The sequence below is a fragment of the Diutina rugosa genome (genome assembly GCF_008704595.1).
Source record: "Diutina rugosa strain CBS 613 chromosome Unknown scaffold1_size794362, whole genome shotgun sequence".
NCBI lineage: Eukaryota > Fungi > Ascomycota > Pichiomycetes > Serinales > Debaryomycetaceae > Diutina > Diutina rugosa.
The window spans coordinates 574,092-599,883 of NW_022995155.1; the positions used below are offsets into that span (position 1 = coordinate 574,092).

At 53.1% G+C, this 25,792-nt stretch overlaps 13 protein-coding genes across 13 annotated transcripts; 6 read left to right on the plus strand and 7 right to left on the minus strand. All coding sequences in view use genetic code 12, as the record gives it.

Moving 5' to 3' along the window:
* Positions 1 to 482: 482 nt before the first annotated feature.
* DIURU_003562 (serine/threonine protein kinase regulatory subunit) lies at positions 483 to 2,453 on the minus strand (the record flags this gene model as incomplete). The annotated part of the gene is made up of 1 exon (XM_034156338.1): positions 483 to 2,453. The coding sequence occupies one exon, from the start codon at positions 2,451 to 2,453 to the stop codon at positions 483 to 485; it is 1,971 nt and encodes a 656-aa protein (XP_034011815.1).
* A 1,489-nt stretch (positions 2,454 to 3,942) lies between these two features.
* Positions 3,943 to 5,442, plus strand: THR4 (threonine synthase; the record flags this gene model as incomplete). Its single annotated transcript, XM_034156339.1, has 1 exon — positions 3,943 to 5,442. The coding sequence occupies one exon, from the start codon at positions 3,943 to 3,945 to the stop codon at positions 5,440 to 5,442; it is 1,500 nt and encodes a 499-aa protein (XP_034011816.1).
* Positions 5,443 to 5,525: 83 nt separating this feature from the next.
* DIURU_003564 (uncharacterized protein) lies at positions 5,526 to 6,209 on the minus strand (the record flags this gene model as incomplete). The annotated part of the gene is made up of 1 exon (XM_034156340.1): positions 5,526 to 6,209. One exon carries the CDS (start codon positions 6,207 to 6,209, stop codon positions 5,526 to 5,528), a length of 684 nt encoding a protein of 227 aa, XP_034011817.1.
* Positions 6,210 to 7,023: 814 nt separating this feature from the next.
* Positions 7,024 to 7,575, minus strand: OCA1 (putative tyrosine protein phosphatase; the record flags this gene model as incomplete). Its single annotated transcript, XM_034156341.1, has 1 exon — positions 7,024 to 7,575. The coding sequence occupies one exon, from the start codon at positions 7,573 to 7,575 to the stop codon at positions 7,024 to 7,026; it is 552 nt and encodes a 183-aa protein (XP_034011818.1).
* A 423-nt stretch (positions 7,576 to 7,998) lies between these two features.
* On the plus strand, positions 7,999 to 8,415 carry DIURU_003566 (dolichyl-diphosphooligosaccharide-protein glycotransferase; the record flags this gene model as incomplete). The annotated part of the gene is made up of 1 exon (XM_034156342.1): positions 7,999 to 8,415. The coding sequence occupies one exon, from the start codon at positions 7,999 to 8,001 to the stop codon at positions 8,413 to 8,415; it is 417 nt and encodes a 138-aa protein (XP_034011819.1).
* A 107-nt stretch (positions 8,416 to 8,522) lies between these two features.
* On the minus strand, positions 8,523 to 9,332 carry RAS1 (Ras family GTPase; the record flags this gene model as incomplete). The annotated part of the gene is made up of 1 exon (XM_034156343.1): positions 8,523 to 9,332. The coding sequence occupies one exon, from the start codon at positions 9,330 to 9,332 to the stop codon at positions 8,523 to 8,525; it is 810 nt and encodes a 269-aa protein (XP_034011820.1).
* Positions 9,333 to 10,926: 1,594 nt separating this feature from the next.
* PHO23 (Pho23p) lies at positions 10,927 to 12,060 on the minus strand (the record flags this gene model as incomplete). Its single annotated transcript, XM_034156344.1, has 1 exon — positions 10,927 to 12,060. The coding sequence occupies one exon, from the start codon at positions 12,058 to 12,060 to the stop codon at positions 10,927 to 10,929; it is 1,134 nt and encodes a 377-aa protein (XP_034011821.1).
* Positions 12,061 to 12,237: 177 nt separating this feature from the next.
* Positions 12,238 to 13,299, plus strand: DIURU_003569 (peptidylprolyl isomerase; the record flags this gene model as incomplete). The annotated part of the gene is made up of 1 exon (XM_034156345.1): positions 12,238 to 13,299. One exon carries the CDS (start codon positions 12,238 to 12,240, stop codon positions 13,297 to 13,299), a length of 1,062 nt encoding a protein of 353 aa, XP_034011822.1.
* Positions 13,300 to 13,404: 105 nt separating this feature from the next.
* On the plus strand, positions 13,405 to 14,013 carry DIURU_003570 (homeobox domain-containing protein; the record flags this gene model as incomplete). Its single annotated transcript, XM_034156347.1, has 1 exon — positions 13,405 to 14,013. One exon carries the CDS (start codon positions 13,405 to 13,407, stop codon positions 14,011 to 14,013), a length of 609 nt encoding a protein of 202 aa, XP_034011823.1.
* Positions 14,014 to 14,093: 80 nt separating this feature from the next.
* Positions 14,094 to 15,935, minus strand: DIURU_003571 (FG-nucleoporin; the record flags this gene model as incomplete). Its single annotated transcript, XM_034156348.1, has 1 exon — positions 14,094 to 15,935. The coding sequence occupies one exon, from the start codon at positions 15,933 to 15,935 to the stop codon at positions 14,094 to 14,096; it is 1,842 nt and encodes a 613-aa protein (XP_034011824.1).
* Positions 15,936 to 16,386: 451 nt separating this feature from the next.
* RAP1 (DNA-binding transcription factor) lies at positions 16,387 to 18,129 on the plus strand (the record flags this gene model as incomplete). Its single annotated transcript, XM_034156349.1, has 1 exon — positions 16,387 to 18,129. The coding sequence occupies one exon, from the start codon at positions 16,387 to 16,389 to the stop codon at positions 18,127 to 18,129; it is 1,743 nt and encodes a 580-aa protein (XP_034011825.1).
* Positions 18,130 to 18,811: 682 nt separating this feature from the next.
* Positions 18,812 to 19,816, minus strand: MP65 (putative family 17 glucosidase; the record flags this gene model as incomplete). Its single annotated transcript, XM_034156350.1, has 1 exon — positions 18,812 to 19,816. One exon carries the CDS (start codon positions 19,814 to 19,816, stop codon positions 18,812 to 18,814), a length of 1,005 nt encoding a protein of 334 aa, XP_034011826.1.
* Positions 19,817 to 22,065: 2,249 nt separating this feature from the next.
* DIURU_003574 (ubiquitin-specific protease) lies at positions 22,066 to 25,689 on the plus strand (the record flags this gene model as incomplete). The annotated part of the gene is made up of 1 exon (XM_034156351.1): positions 22,066 to 25,689. The coding sequence occupies one exon, from the start codon at positions 22,066 to 22,068 to the stop codon at positions 25,687 to 25,689; it is 3,624 nt and encodes a 1,207-aa protein (XP_034011827.1).
* Between the last annotated feature and the right edge of the window lie 103 nt (positions 25,690 to 25,792).

Genomic DNA, 25,792 nt, shown 5'->3' on the forward strand with positions numbered 1-25,792 from the left:
TTCCCGAATTACGAGGCTAAACCTCGTTAAATTGATATATACCATGCTGCCCAATGGCTCATACGAGAGTGAGGTCAGAATCTTAGATCAATAGTGTAAGCGATGAGGGGAAAACCTGTCCAATTGATGGTGAATGAGACCATCATGTCGACGATATGTCATGCAAACTTGCAACATTGAAGCAGGTGATAATATCACCACATTGGGATTATCCATGGAAGGCATACGCTTGTAGTACTGAGAAGGTAGACTAATCCTGGTGTTCTCACTTGGAGAGAATTGATCAAAAAATGACTCATTTGTGAATTAAAGATGAGAAGGAAATGTCAATTGAGCTTCTCTTGCTTTACAATTAAATGGAATATAGCCTAATAACATTACGTTTATAAGGGTCTGTCCCATCATTATTTAAGTTCAAACAAGAGCGAACTGGTCTCTGAGGGTCTATTTCTATAAAAACCGTATGCAAAATCTTATAAACTCTAGAGGTGTTTACTGAGGCTCATGTCGCTCATGGTGAATAACAAGTCGTCGTCGTCGTCGGGGGCACGGCAGTGGGGTTTAGACGACTGCAGCGCCGTGTCGTCATCGTCGTCAAATACGTTTTCGTAGTGGATGGGGGGTTTCTCCAGCGTCGGCGTGGGAGCAGTGGCGGGCGGAGGCGACGCCAGCGGCGGCCGCCGCGGCAGGCGGAGAAGCGATACTGGTGGCGGGGCGTATGCTAGCAGTGATGATGTTCGGCGGCGGTTGCGAGTGATGCCAGCAGCGCTGGTGGCACTGGTAGCGCTGGCGCCACTAGCCCCACTACCACTGCCAGCGCAGTCGCTGCCCAGCTGGATTAGACGCTGGCCGATGCTAGGAAATGGCGACGCTTCAGGGTAACTGCCAGGAGGCAGATGCGACACCGCTGAGTGTGCTGATAGCTTGCGGGCGCTGCCCTGCTGATGGCTCTGAAGATAGAACACCAGCGCGTTCACCGAGTCGCCCAATTGCTGGTGGTGGGCGCGAAGCAGCGCGTACTTGTTCAATGGGTCGGTCAGCGCCGGCGTCAGACCAAACCGAAGGTCTTGCTTCAGATCAATCATGCGGACAAACCCCGAAATGTCGTCGGCGTCGGCGTCTCCCGCATTTGCGCTGATGCCGGCCAGTCCCACCCCCAGCACCGCCAGCCCGGCACTGGTGCCTAAGATGAGTGAGTCCTGAGGCCTGGTCGTAGAAAGACGACGGTTGCGCAGGCCAAACAGCGACAGGAACCGCGGAGTGTTGCTGGCCAGCAGCTCGGGAGTGGGACCGTCGAAATGGTGCTGCAGCAGCACCAGCCGGGGGATGGCGATGGTAGCGGTGATGGGTACTGCCAGCTGGGTCAGTGAACTCAGGTTACGCTGCTGACGAAGCATGGCTGCCAACAGCGCATTCAGCCGGTTCAGAGCAATCAGCACGCGCCTGTCGGCGGGGGGAGTGCCAATGCTAGTGCCGTAGGTCAGCGGTGGCGGCAGCGTCGAGAGACTACCGATGCGGAACGGCTGGATCGTCAGCTTGACGGCGATGGGTTGTGGTTGGGGCAGTCCCTGGTGGTCAACCCCCGGACACAGAGTGCACGGACTCACGCTCAGCGTCGCCCGCACCGGTTCCAGTACTGGTGGTTGTGGTGGCGCTGAGGTGGTTTCGGCCGTGGTGGTGGGTGGTTGTTCCAGTACTGCTGGCGCCGTGTCAGGCATAGTGCCGATGCCAAACCTGCACCGGGTGCGGTAGGCGGTGCTGATGCGGAGGGTGCCCTCGTTGGTCATTATCGGGCGGAATGTGCGGTGGCTGATGTGGTCCAGCTTCTTGTGTTGGCTGGAGTTGACCATGATTGGTTTGGAGAGGCCTATCCGGCCTTTTGAAGAAATGGGGTGGCGCCCGTCGATGATTTTGACGGTGATGTCGACGTTATTGCCGGCGCGGGCTAATGGGGCAGCAGGCATGAGGCGTACAAGCAGGTATAACAGGCGAAACAAGACGATGGCGTGCTTGTAGACAAGGGGCAAGTCGGCGTCCTCGCGCTCCTGAGGATCGAACTCCACAAGCCATCGTTCAAGCACCACTTCCTGCTTATTCTTGCGGGATACCTGCCAGGTAGCACCGTCGTCGTCGTACACCACCAACACGTGTTCGGGGCTCAATTTGCGGAGGTCTAGGCACACTTCGATGATCATGGGCGGCACCTGGTCGAGGGGAGCGTCCTTCCACTTGGCCCAGTCCTGCGACGACACGTGGGGGCCTAACTGGGACGCCGTCACCAAGTTGAACCAGCGGTTGGGCCGGTCGTGGTCGTCGCTGTGTTCCGCTAGTGGCGGTGGTGGCGGCGCTCGGGCGTCAGCGATCACCGTGGCTGCCTTGACAAAGAAGTTGTGCACCACCTGGGCGAGCTTGGTGTGGTGTCTGCGCAACACTGAGGCGTCGGCTCGGTCCATTTGCCAACGATATACACCGTGTGCTTGGGGTTTTATGGGGGATGGCAAAAAGCGCTGGCGTGTGTGGGTGGAGGGTTAATCAGGGTGCGCGTCCGTCACAAACGATCCCTCTCAGTTGAGAGGTGAGGCACCGCAGTGGAGGGGGGAGAGGGACAGGGCCACGGCGGCGACTGACGCGTGGCTGGATCGGGGAGGAAGATGATTTACATGAGGCTAGATGTGTGTTTTAAAAATTGGTGTTTATGGTGGGGGGGTTGCTCTAAGGGGTTTGTTGGGGAGCGTGGGGGTCAAGTGGCAACAGTGAGCATTGAGGCCTCAACACTTAAATGGTGGTGGGACACGATCACGGAGATTAGCGTGCGCGGTGCTGCGGCTGGCGCCCGAGCGGCGCCCGAGCGGCACCCGAGTCACGCCCACTGGCGACTAAGATTTGACTCGGCAAACAGCAACGGAGCTCCACTGTGGCTCGCCACCGGGTATATAATTGTGGGGCATTGCTGATAATTTGCGCGGGAATTAGACCTGGTTTAAGGGTTCAAGTGGACCCTCTAGTGTAGGGCGGTAGTCGTGTTGTTGGGAGCGAAGGGGGGAAGCAGGTTGCGAAAACGCTCTAGTCTTTGGAGAGGGGAACTGTCTGCAGTACGTGATTACACTAGCCACGTTCAGCGATTGTTTGTGGCGGGCGTGATCAGGAATGGGTAAATGACGTTGGCATGTCAACATGCGATAGCTCCGAGGCTTATCTCTGGGGAATGGTCGACGCAAACACCGATACCCACGGAACTCAGGCGACCACGTCGTATCGGCAACTACCGGTAAATGTCGACGGAGGTTGCCAGGGTGTAATTGGTGATTTTTGTAGGCTAATTGCAATCGAATTAGCTTGGTAGTTGGTAATCATCCACTGACGTAATACGATAACGTTGAGACTTTACGATCTACCCCGCCCCAGATTAGCCTCACTAGTGACTTGAGGGTAACCCAGTGTCGCCTGACAACAATAGAGATAGACACTACGAATGTGATCTCTCTCAATAACAATGACTATATCAAAGTATTTATCATATAGAACAGAGTATTATAACTATACGAATCTTGGTTTGTTACCTACCTTCATGAACCGACTGTGGTTGAAGAAATATATACCAATTGAAATCAACCTCGTATCAAAAAAATTGGTCTTGTATTTGGTTCACCGCCCTCAATTACCTTTGTTCCCGGACGGGAGTAATTGTCCGAAACAATTTGCGAATACCATACTACCATAACCCATTCTACTAACCAAAACTGTCATTTTTATCATCAATCGCACAATTGAATATATCACAAATCTGGCATTCACTTTGTCCTCATAATTTACCTTTCAATTCATCCCGGACTACCGCGCCGCTATCGCGCCGGTACCGCTGACTCACGTGGTGACTCACGCCGCGGTCTGGGGTGAAAAAAGTCCAACTTAAGCTGACTCCACCATCCTTTCGCCCTGACGATGTCGACGACCTATAGATCCACGCGGAGCGCCGACGCCTCGCAAGCGCTTTCCTTTGAAGATGTGGTGATGACGGGGCTTGCCAAGGACGGCGGGTTGTTCTTGCCGTCGCAAATCCCCAAAGTCGACGCCGCCACGTTGCAACGGTGGTCGGGTCTTTCCTTCACCGAGTTGGCGTTTGAAGTGTTGAGATTGTATATCGACCCTAAGGAAATCAGCGATGCCGACCTCAAATCGCTCGTCGACCGCCTGTACTCGACGTTCCGTGCCCCCGAGGTTACCCCCATCCGCAAGTTGACCGATGACTTGTACCTTTTGGAACTCTTCCACGGGCCCACCTATGCGTTTAAGGACGTCGCCCTTCAATTTGTCGGTAACTTGTTTGAGTTCTTTTTGACTCGCGCCAACGGTGACAAGACCGAAGGCCGCCAACAGATCACCGTTGTCGGTGCCACTTCCGGTGACACCGGTCTGGCCGCCATCTACGGGTTGCGCGGTAAGAAGGACGTGCTGGTGTTCATCTTGTACCCCACTGGCCGTATCTCCCCCATTCAGGAAGAGCAAATGACCACTGTCCCCGATGCTAATGTTCACACTCTTTCGGTCAAGGGTACTTTTGACGATTGCCAAGATATCGTCAAGCAGATCTTTGGTGATGCCGAGTTCAACTCCAAGTACCACGTCGGTGCCGTCAACTCGATCAACTGGGCGCGAATCTTGGCCCAACAGACGTACTACTTCTACTCGTACTTCCAGCTCCTTAAGCAAAAGCCCGACGCTAAGGTGCGGTTTGTCGTGCCTCTGGGTAACTTTGGTGACATTTTGGCCGGCTACTACGCCACCAAGATGGGTTTGCCCGCCGACCGGTTGGTGATTGCCACTAACGAAAACGACATTTTGGACCGGTTCATGAAGTCTGGTCGCTACGAAAAGAACGCTGAAGCGGGAGTTAAGGCCACCTACTCGCCGGCGATGGACATTTTGATCTCGCTGAACTTTGAGAGATTATTATGGTACCTTGCCCGTGACTCCGTCGCCAAGGGTGATGATGCCGCTGCCGGTACCGTTCTTGGTCAATGGATGGACCAATTGAAGCTGACTGGGTCCGTCGAAGTGCCCCAGGAAGTGTTGGCGGGGGCCCGTACTCTTTTCGACTCCAACCGTGTCGACAACACCGAGACGGTGGCCACCATCAAGCAGATCTACGACGACCACGACTACGTCATCGACCCCCACACCGCCATCGGGGTGAAGACGTCGCAGAAGTGTGCTGCCGCCGGCGACAATGCCACCTACATCTCGTTGCTGACGGCGCACCCGGCCAAGTTTTCCGAGGTGGTCAACAAGGCGTTGGACCTGAACCCCAACTACTCGTTCGACCGCGACGTGCTCCCTGACGAGCTCAAGGCGTTGGCGTCGCAAGAAAAGCGCATCAAGTTGATTGACGAGGCCCTGGTGGACAAGGTGAAGCAGGCGATCATCGACGAGCTCGGCCACTAGATTTGTTAATAGGCATACACTAAACATATAGCTACAGAAAAGAGTATTTGTGGATTTTACATCATGTTATTGGAAATATGGAACTAGTAAAGGACGTCGCCAAGGACGCCGATGGCGCCGATGATGAAGCCGACCAACGACACGCCACCAGCGAACATGTAGCCGGTGTCGACGCGTTCTAACCGCGACACAAGCTCCTGGCGGGCGTGGCTGAGCTCGACCTCGACGTCGATGTTTTCTGCTTCAGCCTCCAGCGTCAATTGCGGCGACAGCGGCAACGTCGAGTTGGGAGTCAGGATCACGCTCAGCTCTTCGTCGGAGACGTGGACGTAACTCTTATCCAACGCAGCGTCGCCGACGCTAGCGGTAGTGGCAGCGCCCGAGGGCGCCGCGGGCGCCGCCGAGGGGGCCCTGGTGGGGGTCTTGGTGGGGGCTGCCTGCCAGGGAGGCGGGAACCCGTACCACACACCAAGCATCGCCGCCACGCCACACACCCCCAGATACACCAAGTAAGGGTGCTTTTCGAACAGGGGCGAGTATTTGTAGGCGGTGTAGAACAACAGGGACAGCAACAACGCCGCCACCGAGTGGAGGATCAGCAGCAACGTGATCTTGTGGTGGAGGCGGGCCGGGTCCGCCGCCAGCACCAGCACCAAGCGGATCTGGGCGGGGATGGTCTGGTACGCCTGGTAGAGGATCAGCGACAGGGCTAGCCCGAGGACGCCGACCCCCAAGTACTTGATTGTCGTGATACACGTTCCGGCCATGGAGTGGTAGATAACGGGGTTGTAAGGCAGGATCGCGGGGGCAAATGAGTGACTGGGCTCGGGAGATGAAAGGGTTAGGAAGCCCGGGCGAATCGTCCTCCCTCGCTCCACCACCGCACCATCCCCTATGCGCAGGAGCAACCCGAGACCATACGTAGGGTTGAAGGTGGTGTTAATAGTATTGAAAGTGGGCTATATTTCAAGTGGAGCCATGATTTGAGAATACTTGTAATCTATTCAAATGATTGCGATTTCGATTTTGATTTATTACGTGTGTCTTGATAATTAAGGTAGGATCTGTAAAAGAGTGTAATTGCGAGGAAGTGCCGTGGCTATGTGTAATTCAGCAAGACGTCGCTAAGACACTTATCCCCTAGTTAGCGATCGGATAGTTGCCATTGTAAAGTAGCCAGCAGTTGCTCTTAAGTGTGACTAAAGTGACATTAATGAATTTGCGACAAAGAAATAATCAAGCGCTAAATCAACAGTCCACATCTATAGGGAAATTTACCGGAGTTGGCTAAAGCTGCAAATGTCATTGTTAGTGTTGCGATCCTTTATTAAGTTCGCTGCTTACCGGCGATGGGTAGCGGCTATATGCGAGTCTACACCAGGGGGTACCCTCAAGTGGCACCTCATCCGTCTATGATAAGTATACGAGAGGAGTTTAGCCTTCCTTTTGATGAGAATCAGCTTTGAGAATTGAAGCGGTCTCTGATTATCCGAAGAACGCCGCCGGGGCGACACTGGGGAGGAAGGAACAGAAGTGAATTTGAGCCGTAGCCATCAGCAGCATCTGATTCGACAGCTCCACTCAGGCAGCGGGACGGAGCCATTCGGGCGCCTTGTTCTTGTCAACGTGAACCGTAGAAACGTCAAAGTTTTCGATCAACAATTCAACCACAAGACGACCGCCTCTGGCACCAGTAAAACGACGGTACTCCTCTGACACCAGCGCCAAGTTCCAGCCTTCAAGACGACGAAGACAGCCAATGACGGTACCGGTGCGGTGGCGGCCCATGCCGCAGCACACGAGTAATGGGTAGTTGGCGCTGTCGGCGATAATCTCGAGGGCCCGCTTGATTGTAGGTTCATTCAAAGCGTCCCAAGGGTTCATCGCTTCGCCGTTAAAGTCTGAGAGCCCCAAAAACTCGACGGTGATGGCGTTATCGTAGCAAAAGTCCATGATTTCGTCGGTGGGTTCTTCGGGGGCCAACCAGATGATGGTTTTGAGGTGGAGCTGTTTGAGAAACGAGAAATTGATGGCTGCCGGCTGCCCCGACCGGTATAGCCGCCGTTCCACGGGACTGAAATTGAGCGGCGGCACGATCCGCTCCGCCGGCGGGTGGGTGACTTTCCGTGACATTCAGCAGTGCCCCGAGCGAAAAGACGGTTGGTGGAAAAAACGCACCCACCAAAGTCGAGACAGAATAAAAATTGGGGAGTATAAGCGCTGGCGGTGGTTTTGTGGTTGATGGCATTTTACCAAAGATAGTCAACTCTCAAATCATCCGTGATTTTAACATAGAAGGCTAAGTTAGCTTTAAACTGTTAAGTTGTCTGATTATGATTGTCTTACGATAGCTGTTAGTGTATCCAGATGATATGGTCTAAACCCCGAGAAATTTTAACTTAGCCAATCTTTGTTAGCTTCAAAAGTCGAATCAGATTGACACCTTTGCAATGTGATTTTTTTCCTTAATTAATTTAGTGAAGGCTTCTGACGTGCCACTGTCCCTGTCATAGAGCCACGAAAATTCGCACTGCCACCGAACACCATACCCACACCATGACCAAGCCCGCTGCCCCTTCCAAACAGGCGGCCAAGGCGGCGAAGCTGGCGAAACACGCCAAGGCGTCGGGCACGCTGGCGCTGAAACAATTGTCCGAGGTGACGCTGGCGTTTAGCAAGACCTACCAGCACTACATGGCCACGTTGACGCCGCGGCTCCAGGTGATCGACACGTTTTTGGCGTTCTTGGTGGCGCTCGGGGTGTTGCAGTTCGTCTACGTGGTGGTGGTGGGCGATTTTCCCTTCAATGCCTTCCTCGGCGGCTTTGGCATCTGCGTGGCCCAGTTTGTGTTGACGGTGAGTTTGCGCCTTCAAGTCGCCGCCAGCGACGGCGAGCGCAACCACTACGCGTTTGGCGAGTACGTGTTTGCCAGTGTCATTCTCCACTTCATCGTGTTCCATTTCATCAATTAGCTTTCTATTTTTTTTTTCGTAAGGAATATGTATTAATGTTACACCTTTTGTCGGTGACACGTTTTTGTCATTATATAAATCGGTTCAATGGTAGAGGGCGGTGGTGTCTACATGATCACGCAGCACCCCAGCTTCTCCTTGGACTCCGCGGGGGCGGCGGCGCTCGCCTTTTGCTGGTCGCGCTTTGGCGCCGGCGCCAGCTGGCGGGTGTCACGGGCATCGCCACCACTGACGCCAGCATCGTCACCACCAACACCCGCCCCACCCGCGGTGCCAGCGGCCGCGCCCAGCGGCGCCTGAGGGTTGACCGCCGCCGGCTCGTGGGCAGCAGCAACCGGTTGCTGGGCCAGCGCCGCCGCCGCCGGGGCCGCGGGCGCCGCCACTGCTGCCGCCAGGGCGGTGGCATGGTTGTCCTTGTCCCGGATACTGCGGACAAGGTCGTAGAACGCCTCCTCGACGTTGATGCGCTGCTTGGCCAGCGTCTCCAAGAACTTGCACCCAAACAGGTTGGCAAGCGCCTGGCCTTCTTCAAACAGCACCTGGCGCTCGATCTCAAGATCGCACTTGTTCCCCACCACGAGCACCGGCACCGAGTCCAGGTCCTTGACCCGTAAGATCTGCTCGTAGAACGCGGTCAATTCCTCCATCGAGTTGCGCAGGTTGATCGAGTACACCAAAAGGAACCCTTCGCCGGTGCGCATGTACTGTTCCCGCATCGCCGAGTACTCCTCCTGGCCGGCGGTGTCCAACACGTCCAACAACACCTGCTCGTCGTCGATGATACACTGCTTGCGGTACGAGTCCTCGATGGTGGGGTCGTACTCATCGACAAAATGGGACTGGATGAGCTGAATGGTGAGGGCGGACTTCCCCACGCCGCCGCCGCCAACAACGACTAGCTTGTATTCCTTCAACATGGTTGCCTGTCAAAAATTTGCCCCCGGGCGTCGGAAATCGCTACGTCGACCGATGCTAGGTTTATATACAAGTGCGACGGCTAGAATTTTTTGACGCCAGCAGACAACAAGGCGCAAGCCAGCTTCACCGCGGTAAAAAATATTCGTTGGTCGTCACGGTGGGGAAAGGCGAGCGTGGGCGAGGCCCCGCCGGCGACGGCGCTGACTAAACCCGCCGGGGCCAACCCTCGACCACGATCACCTTTGTCTTTGTGGCTACGACGATCCCTCACTTTGCGCTTAGAGCGCCCCGCTAGCGTCGCCCCGCGCCGGCGCCAGCCGCGACCCTTAGCGGCGGCGGGGGGGTCCCGGTACCCCCTGGCCGGGCGCACCCCCGATTGGTGGTCGGCGACACGTCAATGCTGGTGTGTCATCATTATTTCCTAAACCCTTAACTCGTGACAGGTCGTATTCAGGATTTCAATGATTATTGGCGTAACTACTGTAGTTGGTCCGCCCCTCTCATCGACGGCAATCGACGATATCATTGAGAGGAAGGCGCCTGCCGTGGCCGACGCGCCGCGTCTGCGGCGACGTATATGTGGTTGTTGGTGCAAAATCCCCCCGTAGAAGCGCCGACGCTGCTGCCGCTAGGTGACGGCCAGCGGGGGTTTGGCCGCCCTCCCGTCAATTGGGCGCAGCGCTGCGCACGACCCACTGACTCGTACTTTGGCGATCGTGTTGATTCATCGCCACCCACCACTGCCTCGGCTCATTTGAGACACGTGATGTAGGCACGAGACACAGGCTAGTGAAATTGTTTGCTATATTTGGCAGCGACAATTGCTGATCGGGGCAGTGGCGATGGGAGGCGACGTATCGTATCATTTACGATAAAAGTGAGGGGTCTGGGGGTGAGGGGTGCTCTTGCTAGCTGTTCCTTGGCAGCTTCGCCTGCTACCAGACGACGCTTCCTGGCCCCATTAGGAAACTCGATGCTGATCGCCTCGTATGACCTATGTAGTACTGGGTGTGGGGGGCGTTTATCCTGTAATGCTTTCGTCACCCGATACGACGAGATCACCACACTCACGCCTGTTGGTGAAATAGCAGCCTACGGATATTGCACGGAGTAGAATGAGTGCTTTTTTGGGGGTACTCAAGCGAGACGTAAATAATGAGTTATGATGTGAGCGTTTGGTATAAATTCAATTGGAAGAGTGAATTGAACTAAAAACCTAAAAAATTATATTACTGAGTGTTTTCTTGTCTCGGCGATTAAGTGTCGAATGCCTGGAGTTTGGTTCTGGTGGGGAGCACCCGCGACGGGGACCCTGCAGCCGCACCCTGTAGTGGGCGGTACCGGGTACAGACGCCGGCGGCACCATGTACCCAATCGATGCAATCGTCGCAGCGTGCGCCGGCCCACTTGCCGGGAACGTATGCCCATGTCACGTAACCCGTAGATCGTAGGCATGTACGGCAACTATAGACGAGCAGAGAACAGATGGTCCCGGTGGCGAACAATTGCCACCGCCAGCAACGCAGCCGTACATGGCATGCCACCGCGAGTACTGCTTCGAGAACGCTAGTGCTTCATTGTCTCAAACCTGACTCAATTCACTCGTCTCGCTTTCTGGCGCTTAGCTAAGCAGTCGTCGCAGTACCACTTCCCCTTGGGCGGGTTGGTGAAGCCAATACACAGCAAGTGGAACCACTCGCGCTTGCAGTCGTCACCATCACACCCCACCATTTTACCGAACGATACCTGGTTACAGTAGCAGTAGGTAGGCTCGTTGCCAGTGGCAGGTCTCGCCGCGGCCTGGCCGCCGTCGTCGTCGGTATCTTCGTCGCGCCGCCGCTTCTTTTTAGCGCCATTGGTAGGAGTACCGGGTCTAGTGATATCACGGGCCTTCTTAGCGTTACCAGTGGTAAACAGATTCAGCAGTGACCCTTTACCACTATCATAAGGTGGAGTTTCTCGTTGACGACGACCACCAGCAGCACCGCCGCGTTCATCCTCCTTGGCGGCTTTACGCGCCGCCAACGCCTCCCGTCGCAGCTCACTGCGCCCGCCAGTGGTGGTAATCGGTTGAGAAGTAGTATCGTTAGTCATCGCTGGGTGGTTCAAGGGCCCGATCCGTATCAGCTCGGGGATCTCGTTATTAGTGACAATCACCTTGTAGTCGGCGTTTATCCGCGTCATGTGTTTCGTCATTAGGTCCTTAGCCACACTGGTAACGTGCATTTTCTCTTCGAGACAGGGGATGATCTCGTGGATCCGGCTTTTGATCGCTTTAAGCCGCTTTTCCTGTTTTGCAGCGAGGGGAGTAGGTTTGGTGGTCACAGTGCCGTTAGCCGAATTTGACTCAGTCTTGGGTGTCACCGCCAGTCCATTGGCATCACCGGTGGCCGCAGTATTGTCTTTATTCTCCTGGCTATCACCATTCGCTAACACTTTACCATTCTTTTCACTATCATCTTCCCGATGGAGATCGTCAATGTACCGCTCGATCAACGTGTTAATCTGCGGGGTGGTATTGATGCACTTGGCGTCGATCTCCTTCAAAAGGGTGAAGTATTTGATGATATCCATCGGCAACGCCTCGAAGGCGTCGGTGATGTCGTTGAGCCCCGGGAGCAAGTCATACACGTTCAGCACCGTCTTTCCCTTGCCGCGGTACAACTGGAACGTCTGGTGGCTTGGCTTGTTGCGGGCGCTTCTGCGTGGCGGCCCTTGGTCAGTCATGTTGTCGTAAAAGTTGATGAAAATTGGGAGGAGAGATTCACAGCTGTTAGGCGAGTAGTGCAGGCGAGGGTGCCAGTCTCCAATCGCGGATGGTAGCGCCGACGCGCGTGTGTGTGCGACGTGCGGCTCACCGAGCGATGTCAGTAAGCTTTACTAAGAGGAACACATCTATAAGACATGATCCCTGAAAGACGAATTGTCACTCCTAAAGACCTTGAAAAATGGGTCGATTCCCCGCTGTACAATAAGCTTGTCGACTTCACTGTGGCGCTTCAAACCCTGGCCCAGGGCCATGAAAATAACCAACCCGCCCATGATGGTAACGCCGCCTGCCACCTGCTTCTCAACGCATTGAACCAGGTCGACGCTGCCATCGACAACCACCCGGTAGTGAAAGATGCTGAGCTTCTGCGGTTTGGGAAACCTGAATTTCGCGAGTTTTACGATGATATTCACTCTCAATCTATTACGTTGATGCAAGCAGTGGTGGGGCCTGAACACGCTGAGGAGGTGGCGACTTACTTTGGCGAAGCATTTGGAAACCGCACCCGCATTGACTATGGCTCGGGCCACGAACTTAACTTCCTCCTGGTGATGGTAGCCATGGATACTGTTAAAGCCATCACTGCCGACGACTACCTGTATTTGGCAGTGGTGGTGTTTCCTCGCTACATCAAAGTGATGCGTCGCCTTCAACGCGTCTACTGGCTTGAGCCCGCAGGGCTGCATGGTGTGTGGGGGCTTGATGACTACCACTTCCTTCCCTTCCTCTTGGGGGCAGGTCAGCTCGCCCCTCACCCGCACATGAAGCCGAAGCTGATCCACAACAAGGAGTTGGTGGAGATGTACGCTACACGCTACATGTACTTTGAATGCATTGATTTCGTCAACCACATCAAGACTATCCCCAACCACCAAGGGGAGCTCCTGCTCCGGTGGCACCTGCCGATGCTCGACGATATCAGTGCGGCGAAACTGTGGAGCAAAATTAACGACGGCATGATCAAAATGTACAAAGCCGAGGTGCTTGGTAAGCTCCCCATTATCCAGCACTTTATGTTTGGTTCGCTTATCCCCGCTCCCGAGGGAGTGTCGCAGCCTCACGAACACGCCGTCGACGACAACTGCGGCCATGTCCACGATGCCGTCAATACCTGGGGGGACTGCTGTGGAATTAAAATTCCTAGTGCTATCGCTGCTAGTGAGTCGATGAAGCAGCGCCCGTTGCCGTTTGATTAAGAGGTGGTTGTCTCAACACCCTTTTGATTGGTGTCCCAAATAGGCAAGTTCGACTTCGAGTCTATATAACAGATGGTCACCCCGCCCCCTTGAAAACTTAAACATATGGCGTTGCCTAAGTTCGACTTTGGCCCTCAGGCGCCACTCACCCCACAACAGTCCTACCACCAGCTTGCCAGCCAGGCGAGAATCCTCATCAATTATGTCATTGGCCGTCGTACGTTCAACTGCGATGAAATCGCTGCTCAAGCAAGTGAGATCAACCAAGCATTAAAGGATCTACGACTGAAGTATCCTCATTCGTTCACTGCTGAATACGAAGCAGTGGTGGACCTGCTCCATTTGCTATTGGGGGCACTCAAGATCCGTCTTGACGTTCTCCAACAGCCATCCACAGCCAAGTTCAAGGAACACCTGAAATTGAAGCAACACTCTAACATAACATTTGTCGGCTCCACCAATAGTATGAGACGGCGCAACACTCGCCATGAACCTACCCAGGTGGTGTTTTTGCGCCATTGGTACGAGATGAGACTGGCCAAAGACGGCAACCAGCCGGTGTATTTGCGGGACCCCGACGACCTCGACTACCTTATACAAAAGACCCGTCTTACCGAGACGCAAATCAGGGACTGGGTAAGCAACGAGCGCCGCCGCCGTAAGATACTTGGCCGCCACCATCACCACCGCTACGAACTCCCCAACGAATGGTGAAGCTTTTACTATGTCTCATTTGTTTTCGTACATTTTATAGTCGACAATGGAATCTCTCTCTTTTACAGAAATTAACCTAATTACTTCGCCTTGATCTTCTTGTCCACTGTGGCAGTATCCTTCTCCACCACCTCGTTCAAGTAGTTCAACCCCACTTGTTGCTGGAGCAACACGTTCGAGATTTTGGCGATGATCTCGTCGGTGGCCACCTCGTCCTTCTTGACACCGTTGCGGTCTAAGCCAGTCAGGGTCTCGTTAAGTTGCGCGGTCAACTGGTCGTTAAGGTCATTAGCGCGGTCCTTGAGAAGAACAAGCCGTGCCGAAATATCGGAAAGCTTCGCCATCGGCGAGTTGGGGTCGGTGAACTTGGCGTTGAGAGTATCAAATTGCTTCGAAATCTCTTCTTCCTCAGGTAAAAGCGGGTACCCTTTAAGCTTAAGGATGGCAAGCACGGTGGCAAGTCGCAACAACCGCCGCAGAAGCGTGGTGTGCCGCGCCCGCGCCTTTTGGATCCGAGTGGCGTTGTCCAAATCGTGCTTTGACAGCAACTGCTCCTGCTTGGCGTTAAGCTGCTGCAAAATAAGCCGCAGTCTCGTCACATGTTCCAATTGGGCCTCGATCCGTTGGGCCACTTCGGCAATACTGGTCACCTTAACCGGATACAGGTGATCCAGAGGGCGATGGTGCATGGCGTCATCCCAGTCTTCAGGGAGCTCATTAGGCGGTCGCTGCATTCGAAGCGCCAACTCCTGGTCGTTGGTGCACATGTTGTAGAAATGGGTTTTGAGGGCACACTTAGGCAGCGACGGGTCCCACTGTTCCTTGATCTTTTCGAGCTGGTCGCGGATTGCTGGAGTGTATGTGTGGACCACTTGTGGGGCAGTAGTGGTAGCAGTGGCCGTAGGTTGGGCGGCCGCCGGAGGCTGAGTCCAGGCAAATGACGGAGCCGCCAGGTTCTTGTTTTGGTTACCGAAAAGACCCGATGATTGTTGTTGCGCCGGCTGTTGTCCTCCTAAAGTGGTGGTAGTAGTCGCCGGCTTCGAGCCAAAGAGACCCCCCAGCAGAGCGGTGTTGGTGTTACCGCCAAAGAGACCACCACCAGTGGTCGTAGTCGCCGGCTTGTTGCCGAAAAGACCACCGCTAGTAGTAGTAGACGAATTGGCGTTGTTGTTGCCAAAGAGACCACCACCAGTAGTACTCGAAGTATTGGAGTTGTTGTTCCCAAAAAGACCCCCGCCGGTAGTGGTGGTGGCCGGTTTGCTGCCGAAAAGACCTCCCAGAGTGTTGGCAGTATTGGTGGTGGTGTTGTTGTTGTTGTTGTTGCCAAATAAACCCCCCAGCGTCGTGCCCAGTTGAGTGTTGTTGGCGTTGTTATTGCCAAACAACCCTCCCAGAGTGGTGGTAGTAGCGGGTTTGTTGCCAAAGAGGCCGCCCAGGGTATTAGTAGCAGTGTTGTTGGCGGTGTTGGCGGTGTTGTTGCCAAATAAGCCGCCAGAAGTCGCTGGGGCTGCCGGCTTGTTGCCGAATAAACCACCCAGAGTATTGGTATTGTTGTTGCCAAATAATCCTCCCAGATTGGTGGTATTGTTAGCGGTATTGTTGGCGTTGTTATTGCCAAAAAGCCCGCCCCCAGTGGACTGAGTGTTGCTGCCAAAAAGATTTCCTGCCGGCTTGGCTTGATTATTGTTGTTGTTGCTAAATAAACCACCGCCAGTAGTCGAGGTATTATTTTGCGTTTGGTTGGCGTTGTTGCCGAATAAGCCGCCCCCCAGGTTTTGGGTCTGGTTGTTGCCGCCGAAAAGCCCCCCAGTCTGGCCCGCCGGTTTCAGACCAAAAAGGTTGCCTCCAGTGTTGGTGTTCTGGGCATTGGACGTCCCGCCGAAGCTAAAGCCGGTGTTGGCGCCAGCGTTGTTGCCAAACATGTGTGGACGTTGGGACGGGTGTGGATGAGATGGGCGAACTTTTCGATGACAGTGGGGCTCAATGAGAAAGGGCGTTGATTTGGAGATAAAGCATGCAATAAACGGAAGGTTAGTTGGGTTTAATTGAGAGCCTGATGCTACTAGAAATGACGGATACAATTATTTTTTGTGTTATTTGGTCGACGGTGTCGATTGAGTAGTACTTGTGTTGTTCACCTTAACAACATTCAGTGCGAAATGTCTATCAAACCATGACACTGATCAAAGACACCTTAAAATCCAATAGACTTTGTCTTTGACTTAAGAAACGCGATTGAATGTAACTCTAATTGTGGTCACAGTTTTTTGTTGTTTTTTTTTTTGATCTACGGTTGTTTATCTCTGTGACCCTTACCATAACCGTTAACGCCGCACCAACCAGAAAAATACATTCTAGCATCAACCCTGCGCTATGAGTGCCATTTTCACCCGCGACGGCCAGCCATTAAAGGTGTACATTGACAGTGGTGGTGGTTTGAAACAAAATGTCGAGACCAAATTGATCAGCAACGGCGCGTCATTGGTCGAAGAACGCGCCGCCGCCGACGTGATCATCCTGGATACCCCCCAGCCGCTGGTGGTGCGCCCCGAGTGGATCGACCTGCTGCTTATTGCCGGAGAAATTCTCCCAGAGGAGCCTTACGCTTACGTCGGTGTCTCTGAGACTGTTGCCGTTGCCCCCCAACGATCTAAGGCTCGAGGCCACTTCAAATTCACGCCAGACAAGGACGAATTCATCCTCGAACGCGTCCGTCAAGAACCGAGAAAACGGAAACTGTTGGAGTTTTACGTGGAGCTTGCCAGTTCCCCGGAATTAAGAGGCCACACTGGTAATTCGGTGCGGTCACGGTTTAATCAGCAGTTGGCAAAGCGCCTCGCGTGGGTGTACGATCGTGATCTTGACGGCAACTACAAATTGGATGAAGAGGGCAACCGTAAGCGGACCACCGTCATTCCCGACACGCAAAAGGTTCCCTTTAGCCACCAAGACGACTTCTATCTTTGTGAAAGAATTGCTAAAGAGCGCGAATTCCCCGATGCCGAAGTAACCATCACTGATCCCACACAATTTTATCAAGAGGAAATTGAAGCTCGTATCAATGAAAGCAAGACGGAAATGATGCCGTATCCCTTCTATGGTCAGCTCGCTAAGGAGTTGCCCCAACACTCGCAGAACCTGTGGCGTGACCATCACCGCAAATACTTGCTGCTTGATGCTGTGCCCTACTATATTGCGTACTACAAATGGTGTCAAGAACAGGGGATCCCCCCGAAGAAGTTGCCCAGAAAGAAGGCTTATGATCTGAGTAAGATCAACGCCAATCGCAAACGAGCACAAGCGCCGGAGCCTTTGGATCAAGAGATCGGCCAGACCGCTGATTCGGATATATCTCGACTCCATGCCGTTGACGTGGCCAGAGTAGCTGCTGAAGCTGCAGAACAAGCAGCGCAAGCAGTGGCCGCACAGCAGGCTGATGAGGCTGATGACAATGTCGCTCCCGAGGAGGAACTTACCCGAGATGGTCCTTCACCCAAACGGGCGAGACGAGCCCCTGAAGAAGAGCAAGTGTCGCAGATTAGGGAGGATCTGCTCGTCCCTTCGGATTCGCAGGACGAAGCCGAGGTGACGGGTCTTGACATGCTTACCTCATATGCCGACGAGGGTGATGGCCACCACTATTGCTACATGAACAATGCTCTGACCCTTGATGAGTTTATTGATTTTGCCTCAGTATCTGGACAATTAAAGGACAAGCGGGATCGCCACTTTAAAGAGCTTGCGGAAGAAATTGCCAAATTGGAGGATGTAAAGCAGGTGGAGACTCGGTTACGGGAAGAAGGGTTCACGACTAAATTCATCGACCACATACTTCTCAGTTGTCTGATGCTCAGTCCCGTGGTGGGACGCTATATTGAGACGACAGGTCCTAAACTATTCCGTCTCGCCATGAAGCCTGGCGATGTCAAAGTGCCCATTCTCAGCTACATTTCGCCCCGAGACGACCCTGAGTTCTGGACTTTAGCTAGAGATCACGCTTTGGTACGCTACTCGTTCAACGGCACCGACCAGTCGTCACATGAAAGCAAGCGACGTCAGTTTCTTATTGACAATCGCGGACGCATCGACCCCGAAATCGTCCCCGAAAGAGACTGATTACAAAATTGTAATTACATAGTCAACAATAACAGGCCACAATCACCCTTCGGTTCTGGATCGGGCGGGAAGCCAACAATATCACGCGATGCAGTGTAGTTGTTTGACGAATCGATGACAATAAATCGATGCGCCTGTTGCGAGCCCGTGTGTATGTTCTTCGGCTTGATGAGGAAGGGTAAACACAGATGAAATTGCCCAGGCAGATAAGGCGACCGTGTCTTCCGGACCGGACGTGATGAGGTAGCAATCGAAACTTGGGTATATAAACAAATAGAATCCTTGGTATTTTCCTATAAATACTCGTGCTTCGCGTTGATAGTAAACAGTTGTTGTCAAACGTGTCTCTAGCACACATCATCAGCCATTGTTTTAATGACGGTGGGGATCGTAAACAATGCTACGAAACTTGTAGGCGTCGTAGGCTGGGAGGTGAGTACCACCTCCGAATACGAGATAATATCACAGTGGAGGAAACTGCTGCAGAAATTTTCGTTTCCTACTAGTTTTGAATCTAATGTGGTATATTGTGATTGATAACCTAAAAAAACACCCTAATAAAAGTTTCAACAAAAAGTGATAGAAAAAGTTTAAAGAAAAGTCAGAAATAAACCGAGACAGTTGTAATAACGTCAGGAACGTGTACTTGCATTGTAGTATCACACATCAGGTATCACTCCACTTACAAAATACCCCAGTACTTTTCAGCACCGAAGGTAGCACCCGAGTCTTGCTTCCATTCTTCGTTGAAGGCCGAGAACAAGACGGTAGCGTCACCGCACTTTTGCTTGATCGAGTTGATGGCAGCTTGTTGGTTTTCCTTCGAGGGCACCGCCTTCTTGTTGGCGGAACCTTGCGAGGGCCAGCCCGATTCGGTAACAAACACTCTCTTACCGGGACAAGCAGTGGCAACTCTCTGGATTTGACCGAGCAACCATTCACCAGCTTGGTCGGCGGCGTAACCACCGTCGAAGAAGGCGTGGGCGTTAATGGCAACGTAGTCACCAGCATCGCACAATTCAGGGTTGTTGATGGTGGCAATGAAGGTGTCAACGGTGGTGACGGGGCCGTTGTAGCCGGCACCTTGAAGGATACCCTTAGCCTTGTTGACGTAACCCTTGATGGCACCAGCGGACTTTTGGCCCGAGTTGACCAATTCGTTACCGATGGTAACGGTGTCAACCTTCGACCAGCCACCGTGAGCTTTAACGGCGGAGATCAAGGTGTTCAATTCCGAGTCCAAGTTGTCAACGTTGAAGACACCGAGGATAACCTTTTGGTTGTCACCAATGGCCGACAAAACGTTTTCGACTTGGTTGCAGTCAACACCGTAAAGTCTGATGATGTCGAAGCCCGACAATTTGGCGATGTCCGACTTGACTTGTTCAGCGGTCTTGCAAGGACCGGAGGTGTAAGGGGTGTAAGTAACACCCTTAGCACCCGAGGCACCGACACCCGACGAGCCAGAGTTCGACGAAGAGTCCGAAGAGGCCGACGAAGAGGGGGCAGCCGAGGCCGAGGTGGCGGGGGCAGCAGGGGCGGCAGTGGGAGCAGCGGCCTTTTGCACACCGCCAACGGTCACGTAGACGGTTTCCACAGCTCTCTTGTGTTCATGGTGCTTGTGGATGGGGGAAGCGGCGGCGAAGGTAGCGGCCAACGAAGCGAGGACAAAGTTTTGGAACAACATAACGATTGAAAATGGGTCAGGGAATGGATGGGGATGGAAACAAAAGGCTCTACTTGAAGGAAAAAGTAAAGGAAAGACTGGTAGAAGCTCTTGTTTGGTAACCTAAAGAGAAAAAAAAAACTGCGTCACAGCGGGCGTTGACATTTTTAAAGCCTCCGGGTCCCGACACGCGCCTCAATTCGTGTCTGCACCATATTTTTGCGGTAAACAAGTGAAAAACATGCACCGCGTCAATATCTTGTTTACAGTATTTTTTTCAGGCGCGCCGGCAGAGCCAATCATAATCAGCGAGAGGAGGTCCCAGGGATGAGTGGCTTCATTGAAAGCCCCCTAGACCCTTAAGAGGTATCACAACCTTTGGCTTTCGGCTTAGGGACATAATGAAAGCAAAGTTAGTGCCGTCGTCACTTACAGACCCTATAGTGGTCGCGTCGAGGGGTGTTGTCAACAAGGCGACTCGCGAATATTCCCATTAGGGAACGCCGATCTACGGAATCGTCGCTGCCACGACGCCGCTGCACGACCCCGTGGAAGTTCCGTACAGACGACGGCTTTGAGGGATACCTTTTGGGAGGGGGGGCGCCTAGGGGTAAGCTTAAACAATTACCCACTTAAGAAGTGCTTTGTGCCCCGGGGGACGTTTTGGTAGTGGTTGATCGAAGCGAATCGTAAGCCACGTCTCTTAACCATACGTCGTTCTAGACCGGCACATGGGACACCCACAATTGCTAGGCACGGCATCAACAAACACTCCTACCCAGACACCCTCCGTGGGGTTGCCAACTGGTTCCTTGATACTTACACTGAAACCCTAGAAACCCCTCCTCTCGACGGTAGTCATAACAAACGCGCTCACCATTGGTATGTTGGGTGGTGCTGTCGGTATGTTGATAACGCTGTCTGACCCCACTACTCGACAACGGCACGAGGATTTTTTTCACCGAGGTTCTGGGCACTTTTTTTCAACCGCCCCGGTGAGCAGCCACAAACTAAGGTCCGCTTTCGGTGTTGACAAAACAGTAGCAATATAAGGCTAATAGAGCTAACACAAACCGCACGCCCCAGGTGGTGGGGCTATCTCGTTTGACTATGGGGCCACGCACGATATCGCCACCTGACTCCTGTGGATCGCACTGCTCAATGCATCAAGCACCTGATGTCTTAAAAGGGGTTTGTGGACTAGTGATTCGATGGGAACCATTTTGCCTCGTCCTAGATAATCAACCTGGCATGCCTGGATGCCACTAAGGGTTGAAAATTCCCCAGAATTCCCCATCAAAACCAATGAAACGATCTCGTGCTTTTGGCAGCGATGAGCATATAGCAGCCATACATGCTTTGCGTCCGGCATGCACCTGTCGGGGGGGTTGCCCCCGCCACCAGATGGTTACCAGGCAAATATACGCAACGGCTGGCCTGCACCGTATGGGGGCCATCGGTAGACACACGTAGCGATGAGGGGCACGTCTGAGATAGCCATGACCGAGGCCGGCGCTGTCCTGAGGTCATTGGTTTCAGGGATGGAATGCAGTGCACGTGCACCCGATTATACTTTGCACCACCGTCATTATAATGTATATAATTAACGGAATGCGGCAGGAGGGGCCTGCCGACAATAGCACTTTATTGAAGTGTGAGACTCTCGTAAACGATTCTCGTGCTAATGTCTACGATTCTCCTGAAAGTAGAAAGTATGGAACTCATAATAAATGAGTTCGACGTAAACTTATGGAAATTAAACGCCTAGCGCATTGCATTCTTCAAAGGTCATCGTGCCCGACACTTTTGCAAAATCCGTAGCAGTTCGCATTATCGCCGTACAATGTAAATTTTGGAGGCCATCGCGGTTTGCCATTGAAGTCGCACTTCGCCAGCCGGTATAGGTAAGAGAACAATTATCAGTACGAAAACCGACGATACTCTCCTTAACCCAAGTCATTTTAAGATGATTATCGCGTATCCCTAAATGTCCCCAAATGTAAACGTCACGCTGCTTAATAATAGCACCACACTTTACTTAGTCATCATTTTCATAGCGTATCAAGTCTACAGCTTTCGATTCAGCTTTTCTACGTTGGCTAGGTTGTGGCGGGCGCGCTTTTATCGTCGCTAATCGGATTTTTATTTTTCGGTGGTGTCACCTACTCATTTACTATGGTCTCGTCACGTCGTTGCTGTACACGTGACCGCTCACCCTTATTCTAGCGTTAACCACATTTACCGTGCCACTCGACTCACACCCGCCCCTAATGAACCACAGCGACATTGAAGGGGACGACTCCTTTGACAAATCGCCTCACGTCGAGACGGACAGTGGTGTCGAGGCTACCCTGCGGCCATTGGCGCTGGACGACGCCGCCATGACGGCAAAACTCCTCAAGCCAATCCCAGACTACCCAGTATTGGGCGAATCCGTAAACCGCTGGTCCATCGCAAACTGGAACCACTTGAACCAGGACAAATTGCATGGCCCCCGCTTTACCTGCGCTGGCATTGAGTGGAACGTACTCCTTTTCCCCCGGGGAACGCAGAACTCCGGCGTGGTACTGATCTACTTGGAACCAGTGCCTCCCGCCGACCTGGACGACGACTGGTACGTGTGTGCCCAGTTTGCTCTTGCCCTTGCTAACCCCCGCCACCCAGAAGTATATTTAGCCAACCCCCTGCACCATCGGTTCACAAAATCAGAGACCGACTGGGGGTTTCTGCTGTTGATTGATCTGAGAGCTCTCACCACCCCTCAACCCCGCTATGGTCTGGAGACGATCCCGTTACTCGATACCGAGGGCACCAATGGCATTGATATCATCGCATACGTGCGGGTGTTTGACGACACCGCCACCGGCGTGCTTTGGCATAACTTGATGGACTACGACTCGAAACAGGCCACCGGCTACATCGGGCTCAACAACCAAGGCGCCACGTGCTACCTCAACTCATTGTTACAGCTGTACTTCACCACCCTGATCTTTCGCAAGTTGGTTTATCAGATCCCCACTGACGGCCAAGGTGGCGTGCCCCGTGCATTACAGCGGATGTTCTACATGATGACGACGCTGCCGCTGCCGATATCTACCATGGAGCTCACCAAGCTGTTTGGTTGGGACTCGCTGGACGCATTCATGCAACACGACATCCAGGAACTCAACCGGATCTTGATGGATAAATTGGAAACGGCGATGAAGGGATCGCTGATCGAGGGCGAACTCAACCTGATTTTCGTTGGCAAAATGAAGCTGTATATCAAGTGTATTAACGTCCCTTACGAGCTGCTGCGGATTGAGGACTTTTGGGACATTCAGCTCAACGTCGAAGGCTTACCCAACTTGGAGTCACTGTTCAAAAACTACGTCGAAATCGAAATGTTGGAGGGGGAAAACAAATACCAAGCGAACGAAGAGTATGGCTACCAGGACGCAAAGAAGGGGGTGGTGTTCGAACAGTTCCCCCCGGTGCTCCACTTACAGCTCAAACGGTTCAAATACGACTTTGTCGTTGACGACTTGGTGAAAATTGATGACTTTTATGAATTCCCTGATACCATTGACTTAGCTCCCTACATCGACGAGGAACTGCCCAACAAAAATGAAAACTGGACGTACAAGTTGCACGGTGTCCTTGTGCATCAAGGCCTGATTCTGAATGGCCACTACTACGCTATGATCAAGCCCAACGCTGACGGGGGCTGGCTTAAGTTCGATGACGACAAGGTGACGAAGGCGACCACGCATCAAGTGTTTGACGAGAACTTCGGGGCTCCGGAGCCTACCCCTCAACAAATGGCTCGTATGTCTCGTGCTGAACTGCAAGAATACTACATCAAACGGGTTACGCTGGCGTATATGTTGGTTTATTACCGGGAACAAGACCTCCCCACGATCTTACCCGCGGCTTCAGAAGTGACTATCCCCGAGGAAATCCCCGCTCAGATCGACGCCGAACTCAAGGCTAGAGAGCAAGCGGAACAGTTGAGACAGGAGGAAATGTACTACATGCCTGTTCGCTACATCACCCTGAACCAGATGGCTGCCCATACTGGGTTTGACTTAGCGTTGGACGAAACCAATCCTAAGCTCTATGACCAACGCCTTGCGGGTACGGCGGCTGACCCTATCACCGTGAAGACTCGTAAAGATGCCGAATTGAGTCAATGTGTCAAAACTGTCGCTGCGGATTTGCAAAACCCTGACAACCAATTCCGGTTGGTACCCATGATGCATCGGTGTAATCACACCAACAGAGCCGACCGTCCATTTGAAGACGGCATGTTGCTGTGGCTGGTGGCTAAAGTGTACAATCACGTTTACATCAAGAAGTACGACCACATGGTGGTGTTTGTTGAGGAGGCAGCTAAGGAGTTGCACAACGTTGCCGAAACCGCACCGGAGGCGTGGCAAAGCCCGGAGAAGTTCTCCTGGGAGCAACCTCTCAAGCTTATCGAATCAGCCTCGGATGCCGACGCCGAACTCGTGGATATTCAGGAAAACGGTACTCACAAGCTCATTTTCATCAAGTACTTTGACCCCATTTCCCAAGAGGTTCGCGGTATCACCCACGCCACCGTGCTTCGTGACGACACCATCCAGCTGCTCATTCCTGAAGTTAATGCCATTCTTGGGTTTGACCCCAGCACTGAACTCGTGGCCTACGAAGAACTCTCGCCGCTGAAGATTGAACCATTGGACGTTGAGGCCAGTTTCAGCAAGCTTGACTTAGACAATGGCGACATTGTCACCTTTGAGCCTGCTAATGCTCCCACTGTCGCCACCGGTCCGTACAAACTGGCGCGAGACTACTATACATTCATGTTCACGCGGATGCACATCATGGTTTCTCCGTGGAACGGCGATGAAGACTCTGACGTGGAGCCATTTGACCTTTGGATTCTGACCCTCGACACCTACGCTCAAGTGGCGGCCCAGGTGGCTGCCCAGCTCGAAGCCCAGGGCGAAAAAGTCGATCCGAAGTACCTTCGCCTTTACGTACGCCTTCCTCTGGCTCAAGGCCTGCAAGTGTACACGTTGAGAAGTCTGCACGTGTTGTCGCAAGTGTTCAGTCGCCAGATGCCTGTGAACCTGACCCTCGCCTTTGAATATGAGGTGCTTCCAGTCCCGCTCGTTGACTATGAAAACTTGCGTCGCCTCGAAGTGGTGTGGGTGCTGAACTTCCTGCACTCTCAACCCCTCGAGGTGTTGGCACTGAGACTGGCTACTGTGGGGGAGATTGTCAATGAAAAAGTCATCCCTCAGCTTAACAATGGCGAACCCGTTGATATTTCCAACCTCTTGGTATGGGTTGGAAATGACAACCGCTTTAGCGAATTTTTGAAGCCCCTGAGCTCGCTTGAGCTGATCCAGGAAGGGGCTGACACCATCTACATGGGGATTTTCCCAGTGGAAGTGTACTGCTTAGCCGCAAACGACATGTACAAGCGGTTTGCGCCCACGGATTCCGAGTTGGTGAAGCCTACGGAAGCACTGGGCGACGGCGAGGTCGACGCGGTGAACGCCGAATTGGAGGTAGCGGAAAAGCATATCAATCAAGTCAACATTTTGCCGCTTTACCATTTCCAAAAGTCGTTGAACTACCGTCATGGCATACCCTTCATTTTCCCCATCTACCCGGATGAGACTTTTGCCGACATTAAGGCAAGACTTCAACTGCGGTTGGGCATGGGCCAACAAGCGTTCTCAAAGGTGAAGGTGGCTCTCACGGAGGGGACGAGAGGGCTGTACTTGGAGGACGACGACGCTGTGGTATACGACCAACTCAAGAAAATCGCCGAGACCCATGACGCCCTGATTGCGCTAGACCACCCCGACCGGCTGACGCGTAAGCCCAATGTGTTTGACCGCGGTATTACCATAAAGTAAGGGTGTCTAGTTGATCAAAATTTACCACGATGTGAGCCGATCATGCCATATACTACTATCTTTTGGTTGTGTGTGCCAGTAGCGTGGTCGTGTGCGACACGAG